The following is a 21099-nucleotide window of genomic DNA, read 5'->3' as shown; positions in this document are numbered from 1 at the left end:
CTGTGATTTCCTGGCTAGATTCCAGCTTGGCTAATTGCATGCTGTCTACCCAGATCCCCTCGGCTTGGGGTATTCTTAACTCTGGATTGTGCCGCTCTTATTGTGTTTCCCCCAAGAGGTGGGTACATATTACAGAATGCGCCAGAATACAATTTGTTAAGCTAATAAGAGCACTTTGGGGATGAAGGGTTAAATGTGGTAGCGTGCTTTTCACAATCTGCCCCCAGTGAGGTCTATTTGTACAGTAATTAACATGGAATAGCATCAGTGAAGTATGGACAGAAGCCAGGTCACCATAACAAGAGTGGCAGCAACACACAAGCAACTAATTTCGATCAGTTCTACAGAAGACAACAATCCACATAATCCCCAGAGCCTAATGTGCCTTCTGTTTTTGTCTTGTTTTGTTTGGGATTGAAACTGACATCTTAAATCGCTTATTAGGTCAACGAAGTATTCAGGAGGTCAACGGGTTTTCCTTCTGTGCGTAACAGCTTTGTATGTGTCCCAGCTCCTAACAAAATAACTTACCTGGTAGCGTTCTTTGTAGGAAGGTTTCTTAAGCAAATGATTAAATATATGGAACAAAAATAAAGGGAAGAGTAGTATTCATGGACTCTTAATATTTAAATATATTCCCTGTGGTCTCTGATCTATTCCTTATAATTATCACCATTTCACAGGTGAGCAAGCAGAGGTTCCATAACGTCCATAGGCTTTGAGCTTTGAAGCCAATTTCATTTTACTATGAAACTTGGCTTTTCCATGCCCGGCTATGCTGTAGCCTCCCACACTGTGCCTCGCATATCTGGCGTTAATTTGAGAAGACAAGTACGAAAACCTAAACACTGAAAATCAAGATCACCAAAGACAAGGCTAACAACTGTCCTGTGGAATTTCACGTGTTCAGTTCCTCTTCTCGTTACTCCAATTCAAATCTGCCACTATTTCCATTTCAGAGTTGATACTATTGCAAAGTAATTATACACTTGTCACAAAATATACCATAAATTGAATCTTTGTAAATCCTAGAACAGTGTGGTTCCAATGTGAATGCTTAATGATCCCAGAAAATAATGAGGAAAAGAAAAGCACTCTTCAAGCTCCCTATAATCCACTCACCATGGTTGAATCTATTGTGTTGACTAAAGAAAACACACGGTAGCACTCCTGCACCTGCACTGTACTCACAGCCAAGTTTTCAGGTTTGCAACCGGCATTAAATTACCTAGAAATTGAATGTGTGGAAAATAATAGAAATTTATTTTGTGTCATGAGGAAAATTGTTCTCTTCCTAATCGGGGGTTTTCTTTTTATTTTTATAAGGTGGAGTTTGTACCTTTAAAGACCACTGAACTAGAATGTAGGAAATATATGATAGAAAGCTATAGCATTTAACAAAAGGCTTGGGAAACACAATCCATAAGGCAGCAGCCAGTCAACTTCCAGCCACCCCACAGCACATCTTACTTTCATCCAGAAGTTCATGTGCCAACATATTTTATTTCCAGCTAGACAGTGGCTAATTTATGGCTCTGCCAACAATGCCATTTTAATTAATTTTATTCATCTTATTTCTCTTTCCTCTGCTCCTCATATCTCATCTGTTTGCGTTGCCTAGATTTTAATTAAAAATCTTCTCCTCTCTAAGGAGCAATCTGAAGTGGCAAAAAATAATCACTTAAAATATTACAGTCATTAAAAAATTGGCTGTGGTGGAAGGCATGCATTTTCAATTTTCCTACAAATGATGTTTTAGCTTCCTTTTAGAGTGCCCTTTGTATCTGAATTGTCTGCCACCAGCCAGCTTGGCTATCAAAAAACGGTCTTCCAGCTGGGCGGGCTGAGTGACAACTCCTTAATGGAGGAAATGGATGGCTCTCTGCTTGTGTGGAGGGAACAGCGCACCAGGCAGCTTTCTTTCCATCTGCCCCTAGCCCTCTACAAGCTGACATTGCCCAAATGCCCAGTGTACCCCTTTCAGCAAAGAAAGCATCATCAAGAAGTGAATGTGAGGCTCTAGCACCCTGAAAGACTCACCAGAGTTGCTCTGGTGTTGCTCTTTCTGAAAGCCCAATTAAGCCACAGTAGAGGTGGTTTAAGTACTTTTTGCAAGTACAGAGGGTATAGGGAACAAGCTTAGAAAACCTAACCTGAATTGTGGCCAAGCACATGCTATATTGAGGAATTTGCACTGATGTTTCCTGTTGATGGTTTTCTGAACAGCACGTTCTTGTCACTTAGTTACCCTGTGTTCTGCTTGTCAACTAAAGGAAATCCATTTAGGAGCAAAGCAGAGAAATCCTATTTCGTTGGCTAAGGAAAATGCATAAAGACAAAGGAATTTCAAAATTAGAAATCTGTTGTTACTTTAAGTATATGTGATTTAACAATGCTAAAGTAATGCTAAAGTAATTAACGTAATAATTGATGGCACATAGGACGGTCTAAAAACAGAAAAATAGAACTAGCCATAGAATTTATGCCTTATTTAGCCCAAATGAGTGCTCAGCTACCTGATGTTTGTTTGTTGACATTGTTTAGATTTTAATTATCAGTCCCTGAAAGTGAAGTGAGTGCGAGTTGATGCTGAATAAAACAGCTGGGTATTAAAATTGAGAGCAGCTCTCTGAAATTCTTCATTGTTTCAATACATGTTTCACTTGAATTCGTAGAATACTAGATTTTGATGTCACTTGGTAGGAGGTCACCTGTAAAAGTGGCATTGGTCACCTCATAGTCTTGAGTTTCCATCTCTTAGGAGAATATTTGGTAGTCATCCATAATGTAGAGGCATTTTAAACTCTAAGTGATGGTTTTATCTGCTGTAATAATGTATGGCTGTTTGCTTTTTTAATATATTGTATTGTGGTACTGTTTTTGTATAGTTTTCTATAAGTTTTAATTTGATCTGAGGAATTTTAATTATTATAGTGAGAAACAAAAATATACTTAAAGATTCTTCTGTTTCTCTATCAGCTACTGCTAAGACTATGAAAGATAGTACATATCTTTTAAAACCTTATTTTTAGAAAGAGATATTATTGGCACTTAGAATCTCTGAGCTTCTCACACCATATCAAGAGAGCAATATTATTGACTCCATTCTTCATTCTGAGAAGCTGAGGTCTTCAGGGGCAAGATGGCTTGCACTAGCCCTTAGCCATAATGTAGAAGAAATGTGTTTTATCGAGCCTTCCAACCCCAGCTCCCAGATCCTTGAGGATGGATAGAGTACCTGAGTTTTTGCTCTTTATCATCTTTATTGGTTTTGGTTTCCAGTGGCATGTTTTTCTCAGCCTTTACTTCCTTGATTCTTATAAGTGTGTCATTAATTGGGTCAGACTGGATAAGGAAGGTCACACAGCAGATGCTGGATCCTCTGCATAGACACAGAGAGAAGCACACCAACAGCCTCCCATAGGATGCATCCAGTTCTTAGGAAACTGGGATGATTTCAAAGACATTGACCCCCAGATAGTCAAACTCTTGTTGTAATCAGTTTCATGATCTTTGAGTAAGAACACAACATGAGCCCAGTACCCTACCCAGGACTTGCACATGTGAAGCTTGTCTGTGACCATCTTCTTAGAAAGGCAGGGACCAGTTGCTCCATTGCTCTCAGGTAACTCGGGCATCCACTCTTGGCATAGCCACAAGGACACTGAGCTCATTTGAAAGAATAGAGGTGACTTCACTATTTAAAGCTGGCAGGATGTGTCTAAGGTGCTGGCACACAGAGCTCTCCCCTGTCCATCTGAACTGAGCTCTGGTGTTGAGTATTGGTTGCCTACTGTGAGGTGGGTAGAAGAGCTCTAAAGAGATTTTTAAACCATATCGAAAACAATGTCCGCTGTCTCTCACAGAAACTTCTTGAAGACAAATTAGACTGGTTTTGTAGCCTACTAATATGAAAATTGCCTGGTAGTCATTTAAGTGAATACTAATTTACTTAGATCGCCATCTTTCATACTTGTCATGGCAAATATTTTTTGTGTCAAATGTATGGTTACAGTGATTAAATTAGTATACTTGATACTAACTTTCAATAATACACAGTTGTAAATGGTGTGTTCAGCTACTGGAAACCCCTTTGGAATATGCTTTCATTTTTCTATTGTACCAGTTTATTTTATGAAAGTTACAAAACAAGCAATAAGCTATACAATTTTATAAAGATTTTATGTTTTACATAAAATCTGTCTCAAATAAGCTTCAAATGTGCATCAAGTATATTAATAGTAAGGTTTGAAAGGGCAGAAAAAAATTATGTAGAGTTTTAATTATTAATAAAATTTATGAAGTAAGTGAAACCAACATTTAAATACTTAAATGGATGTCTAGCCAGAACTGACAAAAGCTATTAGGTGATTCATTCATTAATTGTACAAACATTCAAACCATAATGTAAATTATCTTCTTTTCACATGTCAGATATTTCATGTGTGTCATTTCGTTGGATTACTGCCATTAATGTTGGTGTCTGAGTCTGTGCATTAGTTTCAGATACCCAGAAGCCACAGCTGATCATGGTTTTCATTGTGAGGAAAATCATGAAGACCCACACCTAGGACTCAGTAGGTTATTATAGAAAAATAACCTTTCCTGTTCTTGTTAGCATTGGTTCTGTTTCAAGTGGGCATGGTAAAGAAATCTTTATAATTTACATGTATTTGACAATTTCTATTTACTGTGAAATGAACTATTCCTACCTTTTGATCGATACATCTGTGTTAAGGAGTGCATAAAATGAGGTCAATTTAGCATCCATGAATAATCTGTATTCATTGCATGTGAAAAACCATCTCAGGCAGTCAATGCGTGCCACGTCCTAAGTATTATCTAAAATGACACCAGGGCCCAGAAGATATGCATATGTCTTAGTCTGTAAAATGACTCCTTAAGGTCATATGCTGCTGCTTTCTTGAACTTCTGAAAACTATTTACTATTCCAGCTCAGTAGCAAATCTATCTAGAAGACGACTGCCAAACCAGTCCAGCTGTCTGGGCAGCCAGACTCCAGCCTAATTATCAGATTAGGCTAAAATAATGCCTTTGTGGTTTTTTGGTTGGTTGGCTGGCTGGTTTTGTTGTTTTGGGTTGTTGTTGCTGCTGTTGTTGTTGTTGTTTGGTTTGGTTTTGTTTAATGTTTTCTTTTTAATTTTTAAAATTTAAGTCTTAAAATATAATTACATCACTTTCCCTTTTGCTCCCTCCAACCTTTCTCATGTAATACCCTCCACTTTGCCCCAAAATTCATGGCCTAAGGCCTCTTTTCTCTAACCTCTTCTTCTTTAATTGTTGTTTTACACACACTCACACACTCACACACACACACTCACACACACACACACAATTGGCTCAGTCCATATACTATTATTTGTACGTAGAACATTTCAGAGCTAACCACTTGGTGTTGGGTAACCAACTGGGGGCCCCTTCTCTAGGTGAGACTTCATTCCTCCCACCCTCAGCATTCCTTGGTGTCCCAGTGTCACTTCCCCCTTCTAATGATGTGACTGCTGGTGTTGTCCTTGTTCTGGTATTGGCTATGCAGTCGTGTTGTTGGGACTTCATGAGTGCATCCTCCCTGCCTCTCAGGGAGACACAGTCTCACAGCAGACACCCTGATCTTCTGGCTCTTACAGTCTTCCTGCCGTTCTTCCAGGATGCTTTCTGAGCCTTAGGTGCAGGAGTTGTGTTGTAGATGGACCACCTGGGGCAAGGTAACCCCCCCCCACCCCCACCCCCCGTGATTGCTTGTTCTCAGCATTGCCATCAGCTGTGCTTTTCTGTACTGGTCTCTGTCTATAGCAAAGAGAAGCTTCTTTGTTGAGGGGTGAGAACTTCACTTGTCTGTGGGTACGAGGGTAAGTATTTAGGACGCCATTCAGAATTATGCTGGAATAATAGAGTGAGGGTTCCGTCTCAGTGTACATATATATATTTGTCACCCAATATACATCTCTATCTGTCCTTTGAAAGCCAGATGAGGATATGCTCGTCGTAAAGCCTGCTTGTCTAGGCTCTCCGAGAGGTGATTCCGACCCTCTGTTAAACACTTGCATACACTGATATTTGATACTTCTCAACTAAACTAGGATTATGGGGTTTTATTGCTGTTGTTGTTTGCTTGTGCTGAGAATTGATTCTAATACCACACACACATGGGCAGCAACTATTCCGTCACAAATCGCATCTCTAGCGCTAAAGCAGGAATTCTGAGTGCTAAGAATCCTTGGATGACTTCAGGCTGCGTGACAATGAACTGAGAGATCGTCGGAAGGCCTTTGACATTTGAGGTTGTTCTCTGAGCTCTACACATATGTAGAGGCCATGGCATGTGCATGGTCACACCTGCATGCATAATTCACATATTTTTAAGTAAAAGAAAAAAATCGTGCCCATGGTATTACTTTTTTCACACGTTGGTCTGTTTAAAATATTTTTTAACACGAACTGTGCCGGACACTGATGAGGCCTGGTGTAAGGGCCATGCTCCTTGCTGCTTTGAGCTTAGTCACTGGCATAGTAGGCATTTTCATCCAGTTGTTTTCTTTATGTTTACGTCATCTTAAGAGTATTAAAGCTTAAATGAATGTTTGTATTAAATAGGTGAGCATTCTCCTTTATGATTTATTCCCACAAACAGCCATAGTGAAAACTTGTGATTTTGAGGAGACATTCGATTTACTCAGCTCTAGATTTTCATCCTGTCTTTTACCATTCACACCAAGCTGAGAAACTTAGGCTGGAAAATACGTCACAAGACAATTCTCGTTTTCTTTCACAAGTGTTCTGCCAGAGAGTAGCAGAGTTTGTGATTTCCAAGCTTCTCACTGGAAACGTCGCGCACTTCAGTTCTGGTCAGAAACTTTTACTGAAAACCTGGCTGAGAATATATGACATCTCAGGGATGGCTGTGACCTTTTCAGTGTCCCATGTTTTGATTAGCTGGCTTTTCTATTCATACTTCACTTACAGACAAATTGTGAAAGACTTGAATGGCAAGTCAGAGCTATCTGGAATATTGAAAAGGTCACTGTGATTTAGCCCATAACCACAGAATTGAAAATACATGACAAGTCATTATCAGGCCTAATTCTCACAACAAGGGCTGTGGTAAAGATGGGATATTATTCCAATTAAAATATTCTTGTCTCATACTAAAGGCTGAAATGGCAAAGCTCAGATGCCCTCTTGACTCCTTTTGTGTGATGACTTAATAAGTTAGAAAGAAATTATAATTGAATTAAGCAAGGCAAAAAGGAGGTGGCAAGCCCTCTGGATGTGTGAGTACATCGTGGAGGGAATAATGTAATGACTTTCCTGAAAACTCTAATTATACATGAGTAAAACAGATACAAAGCCAATTCAACAGCCGCCCCATGCTCTCTCTGTTTTATCTACAGCATAGCTGCCAGTCAGATGGGAACTCCATTTATTTCCATGGAAATGAAGGCAGCGAGTTCAATTTTGCCACCACCCGGGATGTAGATCTATCTACGGAGGATATTCAAGAGCAGTGGTCAGAAGAATTTGAGAGCCAGCCCACAGGGTGAGTAATTGGTATCTCCCATGCTGTGTATACCACCTACCTTTACTCCAGTAGGCACATTTCAAATGCATATCGTTAAACGGCAAAGGCATGCTTAAATCAACACTAATGATTTTTATCACAGACAAGCCAAAGGGGACATTTACCCTCAGAGTCTTTATTAAGTAATCAGGTATTTTATGTACATTTTAAAAATTGTCATTACAAGTATTTCATAACTTCATATATATCCAATATTACTTAGCTTTTACTTGGAAAATATTTTTTCAATATTAGAATACAAAATCTTTCCACCACTGCTGTATTGAGATTTTCCATTCTCCTGGGAACTGAGATTTATAGATACTGCTACCTGGTTTTCAATAAAATGTAGTTTTGACCTATTTAGGAGATATGATTTATCCTTGGGGGATATATAAAGGAGGTGTCTGGGGTTGAGGTTGAAGGATGAGAGACCAGAGTACCTATCATCAGATGAGCCCCCCAACGAGTAGCACTTTCCGCCGTTCCAGTTTGTCTGGAGATAAAATGCTTCTCAGCAGTGTATGAGGACCCGAGTTTGGATCCGCAGAGCCACATAAAAGCCACCTGTGCAGAGTGAGCATCTGCAATCCCAGGACTTCTCTGAGGAGACTGGGAAAGGGACAGGAAAAGCACTGCAAGCTTGCCTAGCATGCGAAGTGGGAAAACAGCAAAGGCCTGTCTCAAACAAGACAGAAGGTGAGGCCTGTCACCCAGGGCTGTCCTCTGATGTCTGTATGTGACCATGGTACAGTCATACCTCTGCACACATACACATGCACACACATACACACCACACGCACACCATACACACTACACACCACACACCATACGTACACACATACCACATACACACCACATACACATGCACACACACACCACACACATACACATACACACACCACAGCATACACACACTACACACCACACCACATACACATAGCACACACACATAAACACACACCACACCATACACACACACTACACACACCACACACCACACACACACACACACACACACATACACACACACACACACACACACACACACACACATACACACACACACACACACACACACACACACACACACACACACACACCCCACTCCATGGAGGCAGGCAGAGGGAAGGAGTGAGTTTGAGTTTAAAGTGATCAGGAGGCTGAGAAAGAAGGATCCAGAGTTCCAAGCCAGCCTCAGCTAGCAAGGTCCTACCTTAAGACAAAAAGCTCAAAATGAAAAAGAAGCTCAGATTGAGAGAGGCAAATAATATTTATAGGAAAGAAATTCTAGAAAGTTTCTAGTTCTCACCTGGACTTTTCCTTTTAAGTTAGATATGTAAGGAACTGGTTATCTAAGCAGCTTGGCCTGTAGGCATATCTGTGGGGGAATTGTCTTGACTGTTGATTGATATAGAAAATCCTAACCTGTTATGGGTAGCAGCATTTCCTAGGCAGAGGTCCAGAGTAATGTAAGAGCAGAGCAAGCGAGCTGTAAGTAAACATGTGGGCTTGCACACACTTATTTGTCTCTTGACTGAGATTCAATGTGACTAGATGCTTGAGTTTCTGCCTTAACTTCCTCTTAGTTGTGCTGTGTGTTGCCTGGAATGGTAAGCCAGGTAAGCCTTTTCTCCCCTAAGCTGCTTTTTGTGGGGATATTTTTATCCCAGCAACAGAATAAGGAGAAGAAATAGAAAAGAAATTGACTTGATATTAAAAGAAACTAAGCGTAGTTTAGGAAACACAGTAATCCAGAGAAGAGGCTGGTGTGTGTGTGTGTGTGTGTGTGTGTGTGTTCTGATTACAGAGCAAGCATTTCACTCTAATGAAATACTAATGTCGTAAGAGCATTTTTGGCTATGACCAAATCATCATCAACACCAAGAAGCCACTTATGAGTTGGCATTGAGTTATAAGGTGTAGATGGGTCATGAGAAGACAGCCTGATCTTCTCTGTGTCTAGGCTAAAAATGCTTGTTTAATGAAGCACCAGATGTTGTTTTTATTGGTCTAGTAAAGAATGCTGATCAAATTATTTTTATCAGAACTTCAGGAAAATAATCTTTTCACAAAGTCTAATTGATGTATGGAACATGTATACATAGGTAAGAGGTGACAGGGAAAAGCTTTAGGTTACGAAACACTTGACAAAACACTTGATATGTCACTTCTCTGCCAACTTTATTGAATGTTTGTCTCAGTCCCTTCGACCACATAGATATATAGTTATACCTTTTACCTGTTTTTCCTTCCAAAAGAATTAAGAGAGAGTGAAAGAATACGCTGCCCTAGTAGTGTGTTCATGCTTTGTATGAATGGACAGGGTCAATGTTTCGGGAAAACAGTTCCCCAATTCCCCTTGTTTTCCTACTATTAGAATCAAAACGTTTGATCCCTAGTACAAGGATGTGAGTTTCTGTGCCTTGTACATCACGGGCTGTCCAGCACTGATGGGCATTTTTTTTTAAGAAGTAGGATGTTAAGGGTTTTTTTCTCTAAAGAAGACACATCTGTTCATGAAGGGGGTGCTTTAATAGATGCACTGATAATTTATGTGGGTCTTTCTGAACTTTGACTCAACCTGACAGACACATCATTTAATTAGCAGCTACAAGGTCTCACCTAGTTAAGGTTAGGTGAGAAAGGGTGACACGTTGCTGCAAAATGGAATTTGTATATATGCCTTGTACTCTTGTATGTTTGTACTATTTAAATATCTTCTGAAGACATTTTATTGTTATCTCTGACAGTATGTCCATGACAAAGTAAAAATCTGCAAATTAATGAGTATTAAAGAAAAGTTTAATCAATACAGCATGCTCCTGTCATCACCACCTGCCCCAAATCCTTGTTCCAAGTCCTTGGAAATTACAGAAAATGAGAAAATGAATCTCTGATGAATGATAAAATAATGAGGTATCTCCCTAGGTAGGTCAGAAATTATGGAAGACTTGGAGGCCGTAGGGATGAACATGAACCCAGGTGGGGCGGGGGGGGGGGGAGGGAAGGAGGGAAACTACAGTCAAAAATGCTCATTTAATATGGCACACCACTCCTGGCATCTCAGCTTGGCTCCTGGTATAGGTACTGGAATAGGGTGTGGCACTGAGTCACAGCTGTGGGGACTGCTGAGTGACTTCAAAGCCAGGCTTCTGTCTCCAGGAAGCAACAATAAGTGTGGACATCTGGAAATGAGCCTTGGAGAAGTGCATGACAGTCCTCACCCACAGTGCCCTTACCCTCCAGGAGGCTGGCATTTTCACACTGACAATTCAAGTAAAGATAGTAGTTTTAATAAATGATCTAGGATATATAAATATGATTTTTTTTAAAAAATCAACTTTAAGTAAAAGCATTTATCTAAAGAACTAAGAGCTGAGTAAATGAAATACCAGAGTGAATGAATACAGACTGTCTCAGAGGCATGAGGGAACATATGGCACATGTGAAACTAGAACAGATTTAGAAAGAAAAAAATTAGAGGTGAGAAAAACAAAAATATGGTTAAAATGAACTTAATGGATTTCCCCCAATTATAAATATATGCCTAGCTCAAGAAGAAATTAGTAAACTGGATATTTGAACAAAGAGATGAACTACAGATGCATGAAGGCCTCAGGTTGATCCCCAATGCCTATGTTAGAAAGCCAAGTATGGTGGCACACACTTGTGATCCCAGTGTTGAGAGGGGTAGGTTGGAGACAGGAGGATGGTCCTTAGAGCTTGGTGACCAGTCACTCTAGCGCAGTCAGCAAGCGCCAGGTCTCAGTGAAAGACCCAGTTTCATGAAAACAAAATGGATGGCTCCTGAGGAACAACACTTAAGTTTAACCTAGCCTACACATGTGCACACGCACACACAGGTGCATGTATATATGTACAAACACATGAAGATTCACACACATGGGGGAGGTAATATGTTATGAATATAAAAATGTGATAGTTTTAACCTTAATACATTAATACTTAGAATGCAGTTTAGCAACATGGCCATTTAGCAAAACACTAGTGTTGCCCCCCCCCCCCCACAGGCCTATGAATTCCTTAGCCATGAATTTTAACCGTGTTTACAGTACCAAGCTTAGATTCCTTTATATGCAGTCGACCTTAAATCTAATCAAGACAGCCTTTGGTTACAACCATGCAGTGCTGCCACTCCTGCACCCTGTGGTAGGATGGTATTGTAGCATTCATGGTCTACCACTGGGTTGGATCTTCAAACACCAGCACTATAAAAGTGAGTCAGCAGGGAGAGAGTTTCTTGGTCAGTTTGAGACTGATTTCTCTATGCTCTGCCACGAAAGACTGTAGTAGTCGTCATGCCATCCAGTTATTGTAATCAACCAAGAGAAATTGCAATACATGATACATGAACAATTAAACATATTAAAAATTAGTTGTTATTCTATCCATACTTATTATTGGTAATATGATGTTGCCAAAATGTTGCTCAAAAGAAATTTATATTTATATTATTTAATAAGATGTAAAAGAAACACAAAGTTAAATAGACCAACAAATTTAGTCTTTCTTTTTCTTTTTAATTTTTTATTAATTTGTTCTTGTTACATCTCAATGGTTATCCCATCCCTTGTGTCCTCCCATTCTTCCCTCCCTCCCATTTTCCCCTTATTCCCCTCCCCTATGACTGTTCCTGAGGGGGACCTCCTCCCTCTGAATATGCTCATAGAGTATCAAGTCTCTTCTTGTTAGCCTGCTGTCCTTCCTCTGAGTGCCACCAGGCCTTCCCCTCCAGGGGACATGGTCAAATATGAGGCACCAGAGTTCGTGTGAAAGTCACACCCCACTCTCCACTCAACTGTGGAGAATGTTCTGTCCATTGGCTAGATCTGGGTAGGGGTTTAAAGTTTACCGCCTGTATAGTCCTTGGCTGGTGTGCAGCCTTATTCATAATAGTCTTTCTTAAAACATTTTTACTTACTTTCTTCGGGTCTGTAGATTGTAGCATGGTTATCTTGTACTTTCTGGCTACTATCCACTTATAAGTGAGTATATAACCATGTTTATCTTTCTGGGTGTGGGTTACCTTGCTCACGATGATCTTTTCTAGATCGATCTATTTGCTTGTAAATTTCATGATGCCATTGTCTTTAATAGCTGAGTAATATTTTATTGTATAAATATATATAGCATTTTCTTTATCCATTTTTCAGTTGAGGGACATGTAGGTTGTTTCTAGTTTCTGGCTATTATGAATAAAACCTCTATGAACATAGTTGAGCAAGTGTCCTTTTGGTTTGCTTTCTCCTCTTTTGGGTATATGCTCAGAAGTAGTATGGCTGGGTCTTAATGCAGAACTATTCCCACTTTTCTGAGAAAGCACCAAATTGATTTCCAAAGTGGTTGTACAAGTTTGTACTCCCACCAGCAAGTGTTCCCCTTGTTCCACATCCTCACCAGCATGAGTTTTTTATTTTGGCCATTCTAACTGGTGTAAGATGGAATTTCATAACTGTTTTGATTTGTATTACCCTGATGACTAAGAATGTTGAATATTTCTCTAAGTGCATCTTGGCCATTAGAGATTCCTCTGTTGAGATTCCCTGCTTAGATCTGCATCCCATTTATTAATTGGATTATTTAGTTTGTTGATGTCTAGTTTCTTGAGTTCTTTATATATTTTGGATATCAGCCTTCTTTCAGATGTTGGTGAAGATCTTTTCCCATTCTATAGGCTGCCATTTGTCCTTTTGATGCCATGGTCTTTCTCTTTCTATTTTGTGGAATAATTTGAGGACTATTGGTATTAGCTCTTCTTTTAAAGTCTGGTAGAATTCTGCACTAAAACTATCTGTCTTTGGGCTTTTTTTGGTTGGGAGATTTTTAGTGATGGCTTCTATTTCCTTAAAGGTTATAGGCCTATTTAATTTGTTTACCTGTCTTGACTTAACTTTGGTAAATTGCACCTATCAAGGAAATGGTCCATTTTATTTAGATTTTCCAATTTTGTGGCTTATTGGCTTTTGAAGTAAGGCCTAATGATTCTTTGGATTTCCTTGGTGTCTATTGCTATATCTCCCTTTTATGTATGATTTCATTAATTTGGATATTCTCTCTCTCTTTCTCTCTCTCTCTCTCTCTCTCTCTCTCTCTCTCTCTCTCTCTGTTTGTCTCTATCTATCTATCTCACACACACATACACACACACACACACACACACACACACACACACACAATTAATTTGGCTAAGGATCTGTCTATCTTGCTAGTTATCTCAAATCAAGAAACTGTTCTTGATTTTCTCAAGAACCAACTCTTGGTTTCATTGATTCTTTGTATTATTCTCTTTAATTCTAATTTATTGATTTCAGCCCTGAGTTTGATTATTTCCTGCTGTTTACTCTGAGTGTGTTTGCTTCTTTTTGTTCTAGAGCTTTCAAATGTGCTTTTAAATTGCTAGTATGGGATCTCTCCAATTTCTTTTTTATTGTAATTTTATTAATTTACTCAGAACACAATTCAATTGTTATCCCATCACTTGTATCCTCCCATTCCTCCGTCCCTCCTGCTTTCACCCTATTCCCCTCCCCTAGGTCTAAGACTGAGGGGGACCTCCTCTCTCACTATATGCTCATAGGCTATCCAGTCTCATCTTGGTAGCCTGCCTATTCTTTCTTTGAGTGCCACCAGGGCTCCCCACCAAGGGGAGGTGGTCAAATATGAGGCACCAGAGTCCATGTCAGAGTCAGTCCCTGCTCTCCACATAACTATGGAGAATGTCCTGTCCATTGGGTAGATCAGAGGAGGGGATTGATGTTTACTACTTATATTGTCCTTGGATGGAACTAGAAATGATCATAATGAGCGAGTTAACCCAGAAGCAGAAAGACTCACATGGTATATACTCACTTATAATTGGGCACTAGCCTAAAAGGCACGTCCCACAAAAGTCTTCACTTACCAGGAGATTAAGATAGATGTGAGGACATCTCTCAATTTCTTTATGAAAGCACTTAGTGCGATGAACTTCCCTCTTAGCACTGCTTTCATCGTGTCCCATAAGTGGGCATATGTTGTGCATCCATTTTCATCAGTTCTAGAAAATCGTTCATTTCTTTCATTTCTTCCTTCACCCAGTGGTGATTGTGTAGGGAGTTGCTCAGTTTTCAAGGTTTTGTAGCCTTTCTGCTGTTTATATTGTTGTTTAAGTCCATCTTTAATCCATAGTGGTCTGATAAGATACCGCAGGTTATCTCAGTTTTCTTGTATCTGCTGAGACTTACTTAGTGTCCAAGTATATGGCCAGTTTTGGAGAAGTTTCGTTAAGGTGCTAAGAAGAAGGTACATTCTTTTGTGCTTTGGTGAAATGTTCTGTAGTTATCTGTTAGGTCCATTTGATTCATAACATCTGCTAGTTTAATTATTTCTCTGTTTATTTTATTTTATTTTTTTAGCCACCCATGGATGACCTGTCCATTGGTAAGAGTGGGTGTTAAAGTCTCCCACTATTAATATGTGGGATTCGATGTGTGGTTTAAGCTTTAGTGGTGTTTCTTTTATGAATGTGGGTTCCCTTGCCTTTGTGGCAAAGATATTCAGAACTGAGATGTCATCTTGATGGATTTTTTCCCTTAATGACTATGAACTGTCCTTCCTAACTTTTTTAAAATTAATTTTGGTTGAAAGACTATTTTATTAGATATTAGAATGGCTATTCCAGCTTGCTTCTTGGGTCCATTTGCTTGGAAAAAGTTTTTCCAACTCTTTATTCTGAATTAATGTCTATCTTTGTTGCTGAAGTATGTTTCTTCTATGCAGCAGAATGATGGATCCTTTTTTTTAATCCATTCTGTAGCCTGTGTCTTTTTATTGGGGAATTGAGTACATTGATGTTGAGAGATATTAGTGATCAATGATTGTTAATTCCTGTTATTTTGATGGTGGTGATGGTAGTGGGGGGGAGAGTACACACACACACACATGCACTTCCCTTCTTTTGTTTTTGCTGGTATGGAATTATTTATATTCTGTGTTTTCTTGGGTGTAGTTAACCTCGGGTTGGAGTTTTTCTTCTAGTATCTTCTGTAGGGCTTGATTTGTGGATAGATATTATTTCAATTTGATTTTGTCATGGAATATCTTGTTTTCTTCCTCTATTGTGATTGAAAGTTTTGCTGGGTATAGTAGTGTGGGTGACATCTGTAGTCTCTTTGACACTGTAAGATATCTGCCCAGGATCTCCTGGCTTTTAGAGTCTCTGACGAGAAATTAGGTGTAATTCTGATAGGTCTGCCTTTATATATTACTTGGCCTTTTTCACTTGCAGCTTTTAATATTCCTTTTGTTGTTCTGTATACATAGTGTTTTGATTATTTTGTAGTAGGAAGATTTTCCTATCTGGTTAAATCTATTTTTTGTTCTGTAGCTTCTTGTATGTTTATAGACATCTTTTTCTTTTGGTCAGGGAAATTTTCTTCTATGATTTTATTGGAAATGTTTTCTGAACCTTTGAGCTGGGAATCATCTCCTTCTTCTACTCCTATTATTCTTAGGTTTGGTCTTTTCATAGTGACCCAGGTTCCTGGTTGTTTTGTGTCAGGTGCCTTTTAGATTTAAACTTTTTTTTAAGCAATGTATTGATGTCTTCAATTGTATCTTCTGCACCTGAGATTCTCTCTTCCATCTCTTGTGATTCTGTTGGTGATGCTTGTGTCTGTAGTGCCTGCTCTTTTCCCTAGGTTTTCCATTTCTAGGATTCCCTAATTTTGTGTTTTCCTTATTGCTTCTATTTCCCTTTTCAGGTCTTGAACAGTTTTATTTATTCCCTTCACCTGTTCGATTCTATCTTTTTTTTTTTTTTTTTTTCCTTTAAGGGATTTATTCATCTTCTATTAAAGCCTCTATCATCTTCAGAAGATTTAAGGTCATTTTCTCATACTTTATGGCTGCTATATTAGGATAGCTGGGCTCTGGTTGTACCATATTGCGCTGGCTGGTGTTGGTTGTGTTTTAATGTGGGCCTTTAGCCTTTGGGATTTTGTAGTTATTAAGATTTAGATGCTGGTTTCTGAATTTATCTTTTTTTCTTTTTCTTTTTTATTAATTCATTCATATTACATCTCAATAGTTATCCCATCCCTTATATCCTCCCATTCCTCTCTCCCTCCTGCTTTCCCCCGACTCCTGTCCCCTATGACTGTGACTGAAGGGGACCTCCTCCCCCTGTATATGCTCATAGGGTATCAAGTCTCTTCTTGGTATCCTGCTATCCTTCCTCTGAGTGCCACCAGCCCTCCCCATCAAGGGGACATGGTCAAATATGGGGCACCAGAATTCATGTGAAAGTCAGTCTTTCTCCACTCAGCTGTGGAGAATGTCTTGTCCATTGGCTAGATCTGGGTAGGGATTTGATGTTTATTGCCCGTATTGTCCTTGGCTGGTGCCATAGTTTGAGCAGTACCCCTGGGCCCAGATCTGCCCATCATAATGTTCTTCTTGTAGGTTTCTAGACCCTCTGGATCCTTCTATTTCCCCATTTTCCCATGCTTCTCTCACCTAAAGTCCCAATAGGATATCCTCCCCTCTGTCCCACTTTCCTGGTAAATGAAGACTTTCATGGGACATGCCCTCTGGGGCATGAAGTGAGTATATACCATGTGAGTCTTTCTGCATCTGGGTTAACTCACTCATCATGATCATTTCTAGTTGTCCACAAATTTTGGGAATTCCTTTTTTTTAATAGCTGAGTAGTATTCCATAGTGTAAATGTACCACAGTTTCTTTATCCAATTTTCTACTGAGGGACACTTAGGCTGTTTCCATGTTCTGGCTATTATTAATAAGGGTGCTAGGAACATGGTTGAGCATATGTCCCTGTTGTGTGCTGGATCTTTTTCTGGGTATATTCCAAGAAGTGGGATAGCTGGGTCTTGAGGAAGCCCTATTCCCAGTTTTCTGAAATAGCACCAGATAGATTTCCAAAGTGGTTTGCATTCCCACCAGCAATGAAGGAGTGTTCCTCTTTCTCCACATCTTCGCCAGCATGTGGTGTCACTTGAATTTTTGATCTTAGCCATTCTGATGGGTATAAGATGGAATCTCAGAGCCATTTTGATTTGCATTTCTCTGATGACTAAAGACGTTGAGCACTTCTTTAAGTGTTTCTCAGCCATTTGATATTCATATATTGAGAATTCTCTGTTTAGTTCTGAGCCTCATTTCTCAATTGGGTTCTTTGATTTGGTGGTGTTTAATTTCTTGAGTTCTTTATATACTTTGGATATTAGACCTTTGTCAAATGAAGGGTTGGTGAAGATCTTTTCCCAGTCTGTAGTCTGTCACTTTGTTCTGTTGACAGTGTCTTCTGCCTTCAGAAGCTTCTCAGCTTCATGAGGTCCCATTTATTAATTGTTGACCTTAAGGCCTGGGCTGTTGGTGTTATGTTCAGGAAGTGTCTCCTGTGCCAATGTGTACCAGGCTCTTCCCCACTTTTTCTTCTAACTTAATTAGTGTCTCTGGTTTTATGTTGAGGTCTTTAATCTACTTGGACTTGGGTTTTGTGCAGGGTGACAAATATGGGTCTAATTGCATTTTTCCTACATGTAGACATCCAGTTCGACCAGCACCATTTGTTGAAGATGCTATCCTTTTTCCATTGAATAGATTTGGCTTCTTTGTCAAAAAATCAAGTGACTATATGCATGTGGATTCATATCTGGGTCTTCTATTCGATTCCATTGATCAACCAGCCTATTGTTGTGCCAGTACCATGCTGTTTTAATTACTATTGCTCTATAGTACAGCTTGAGATCGGGTATGGAGACTCCTCCAGATGATAAACACATCAGCAAATTGGCTGAATACAAAGTTAACTCAAAAAAGTCAGTAGCCTTCCTATATACAAATGACAATCATACGGAGGAAGAAATTAGGAAATCTACACCCTTCACATTAGCCACAAGCAATATAAAATATCTAGGAGTTACTCTAACCAAGCAAGTGTAGGACTTATTTAAAAAAAAAAACTTTAAGTCCCTGAATAAAGAGGGTGAAGATGACATCAGAAGATGGGGGGATTTACCTAGTTCGTGGATCGGGAATATTAACATAGTAAAAATGGCCATCTTACCAAAAGCAATTTACAGATTCAATGCAATTCCTATCAAAATACCTACACAATTTTTTAAAGACATTGAAAGGTCAATTCTCAACTTCATATGGAAAGACAAAAAACCCAGAATAGCTAAAACAATCTGAGTTTATCTTTGTTGGATAGATGGTTTGGGGATGTTTTCCGCTTGGTTTCTGTTTTCTATCTGTCTCCTGGTCTGAGTGTCCTGGAGTTCTAATGAGTAATTAATCTTCAGATCCATTAGTGTGTCTCCCCTAGGGTTTTTCTGGCCTATGTAGTCTCTGGGGTTTGGGCTGCTACCCTTGCCTCTAGAGTCCCTAGATTCAGCATGGCCTGAGGTCCCCAATGTTAGCAGACCAGCTTGTGGGCTGGAAAATACAGTCCAGGAGGTGTGGTGCAGTTTAAGGCTGGTGTGTGTGTTTTAGGGGAATATGGCAGGCAGAGGCTTGGAGCAGGGCTTGATCTGGTTGTTCCTAGTGACTGCAGGAATGCAGGCATTGCTGTTGGGCAAGAAATGGAGCACAGGGTAAAGGTGCAATTTACCACTGTTGGGGGTGCTTTCAGGGGTATTAGCAAGCAAGGGCTTTGAGGGGAAATGGGCTTGCCTGATGTCTCTGATTCTCCAGGGCTGCAGGAAAGCTGGCAGCATTGTGGTACGGGAAATGGAACCATGGGGTGCAGTTTACCAGTGCTGGGTGTGCTTTCAGGGGAGTTGGTGGGTAGGGTACTCGGGGTGGGGGCATTGGGGGGAGGGCTTACCTGGTATCCCTGGGTCTGGCAGGTCTTTTGGAAAGCAGACCGGGTTATGGGGTGGGAAATGGGGCATAGTTTACTGCCATTGGGAGTGCTTGAGTTGGCTATCAAGAGTTGGTATCCTTAGGCCTGGCAGGCCTCCCAGGGAAAGCAAGTGGTTTGGGGTGGGAGATGGAGCACAGGATATGGGGTGCCATTTAACGTGTTGGAGGTATTTTCAAATGTAGAATTTTTAATTAATTGAAATGATAGTTGGGTTTCTTTTAAAGACATATAGGCTGCTGAGAGAGATCCAGATGACCAGTTACAAGCTGTTAAAGTGTGCTACTTCCTCCTGTTCTACCGTCATTAGGGCTAAATCCTAATATTACTCTCTTGGCAATAGAATTGTCTTAGATTTTTAAAATTAAAAAACACCATTTTAAAATGGCTAGAAAATATATGCTAAAATTGCTTTTCATAGAAGCCCTGAAGCAGTGTAAGAGATCCACAGAAACCTAAAACAGAGATTTTCTTTCTGCTAAACATCTCCTCACTTGATGATTGTTTTAGTAATAACACATTATATACCATATCAATTGTGACTGCTACTCCAGTAATTCTAGTAAAAACAAGTAAAATACAAGTCATAGTTTAAAATAAATCTTTTGAATCACATTTTATCATATTTTAAAACAAAACAAAATGGCCTTATGTTTCATAGCAGGAGAAACAGGATCTAATTTACTGAGTCTCTAGATTGTCCCAGTTAGTGCATGACACTCCCTAGGCATCTCCAGTCTGCGCCGTGTGTCTTCCACCAGCATTCTCAATCAGTGTTCTTCCAGACCAGTTTGCTCAAACACGACACATGTAGTAACAACCTGACACAGAATTAAAGTGACCAAACATGGGGAAGCAGATGAAGAGGAACATCTTTGAAATGCAAGGCGTGTCAGAAAGCCTTCAGCCTGGGCTCATCACTTCCTTTCTCCTATGATGGACCAATAAGAGGGGGAGAAATCCATGAATGCAGTGAAGCTGGAGATGCTTCAGTGAAAGGACACACCTTGCTAGACTTCAGAGGACACCCTGCTGGAGATAAACCTCATGAATATAAATGAATGTGCCAGGGTCTCCCTCAGTGCCACATCCCTTATTAAATATCAGAGATTAGATCCCAAATAGGGACCTTACCAATGAAATGAACTTTTTCAATCTCAGAAAATTCGTATGCGGTTTAGGGAGCATGTAGACTTAGTAAATATAGACTCTTTCAACAAGCCGTTGTTCTGTGTTCTAGTGCACACCAAACCTTTCTGTCTTTAGGTGCTTTAATCTATCCTGAAGAATAAAACAAATTTTCATACATAATATGAACTATTCCATTCCTTTAGTGCCCCATATGCTAGTATTGGTAGGAAAATATCCAGTTAACATATTAGACTTCTGTTTACGAGCATATGATGGAATTGTTTGAATTTTAATTCTGAGTTTAAAACCAGCTGATGCTACTTTTTCTTTTCCTTTGTTTTTCCTCTGAAAGTTTTGCTTGCTAAAGTAGACATGTAAGGTCGAAATTTGAAGTCCCCTCTTGTGGATGCTGACTTCTTGCTGTTTAACCCTTGGCAGTTATTCATCAGGGATTGTCCCACTCACATGCTAAAAGGCACCATGGGAACCACATCCTCCC

At 39.7% G+C, this 21099-nt stretch overlaps 1 protein-coding gene across 1 annotated transcript in view; it reads left to right on the top strand.

Moving 5' to 3' along the window:
* Window positions 1–21099, top strand: part of Reln (reelin) — a 448260-nt gene that overhangs the window by 250694 nt on the left and 176467 nt on the right. Inside the window, exon 11 of the mRNA XM_051152119.1 lies at window positions 7413–7558. Coding sequence (XP_051008076.1) covers window positions 7413–7558 — 146 coding nt within the window. The remainder of the gene's footprint in view (window positions 1–7412; window positions 7559–21099) is intronic.

The sequence above is a fragment of the Acomys russatus genome, chromosome 10 (assembly GCF_903995435.1).
Source record: "Acomys russatus chromosome 10, mAcoRus1.1, whole genome shotgun sequence".
Classification (NCBI taxonomy): Eukaryota; Metazoa; Chordata; class Mammalia; order Rodentia; family Muridae; genus Acomys; species Acomys russatus.
This window is presented reverse-complemented; position numbering and strand designations above follow the sequence as displayed.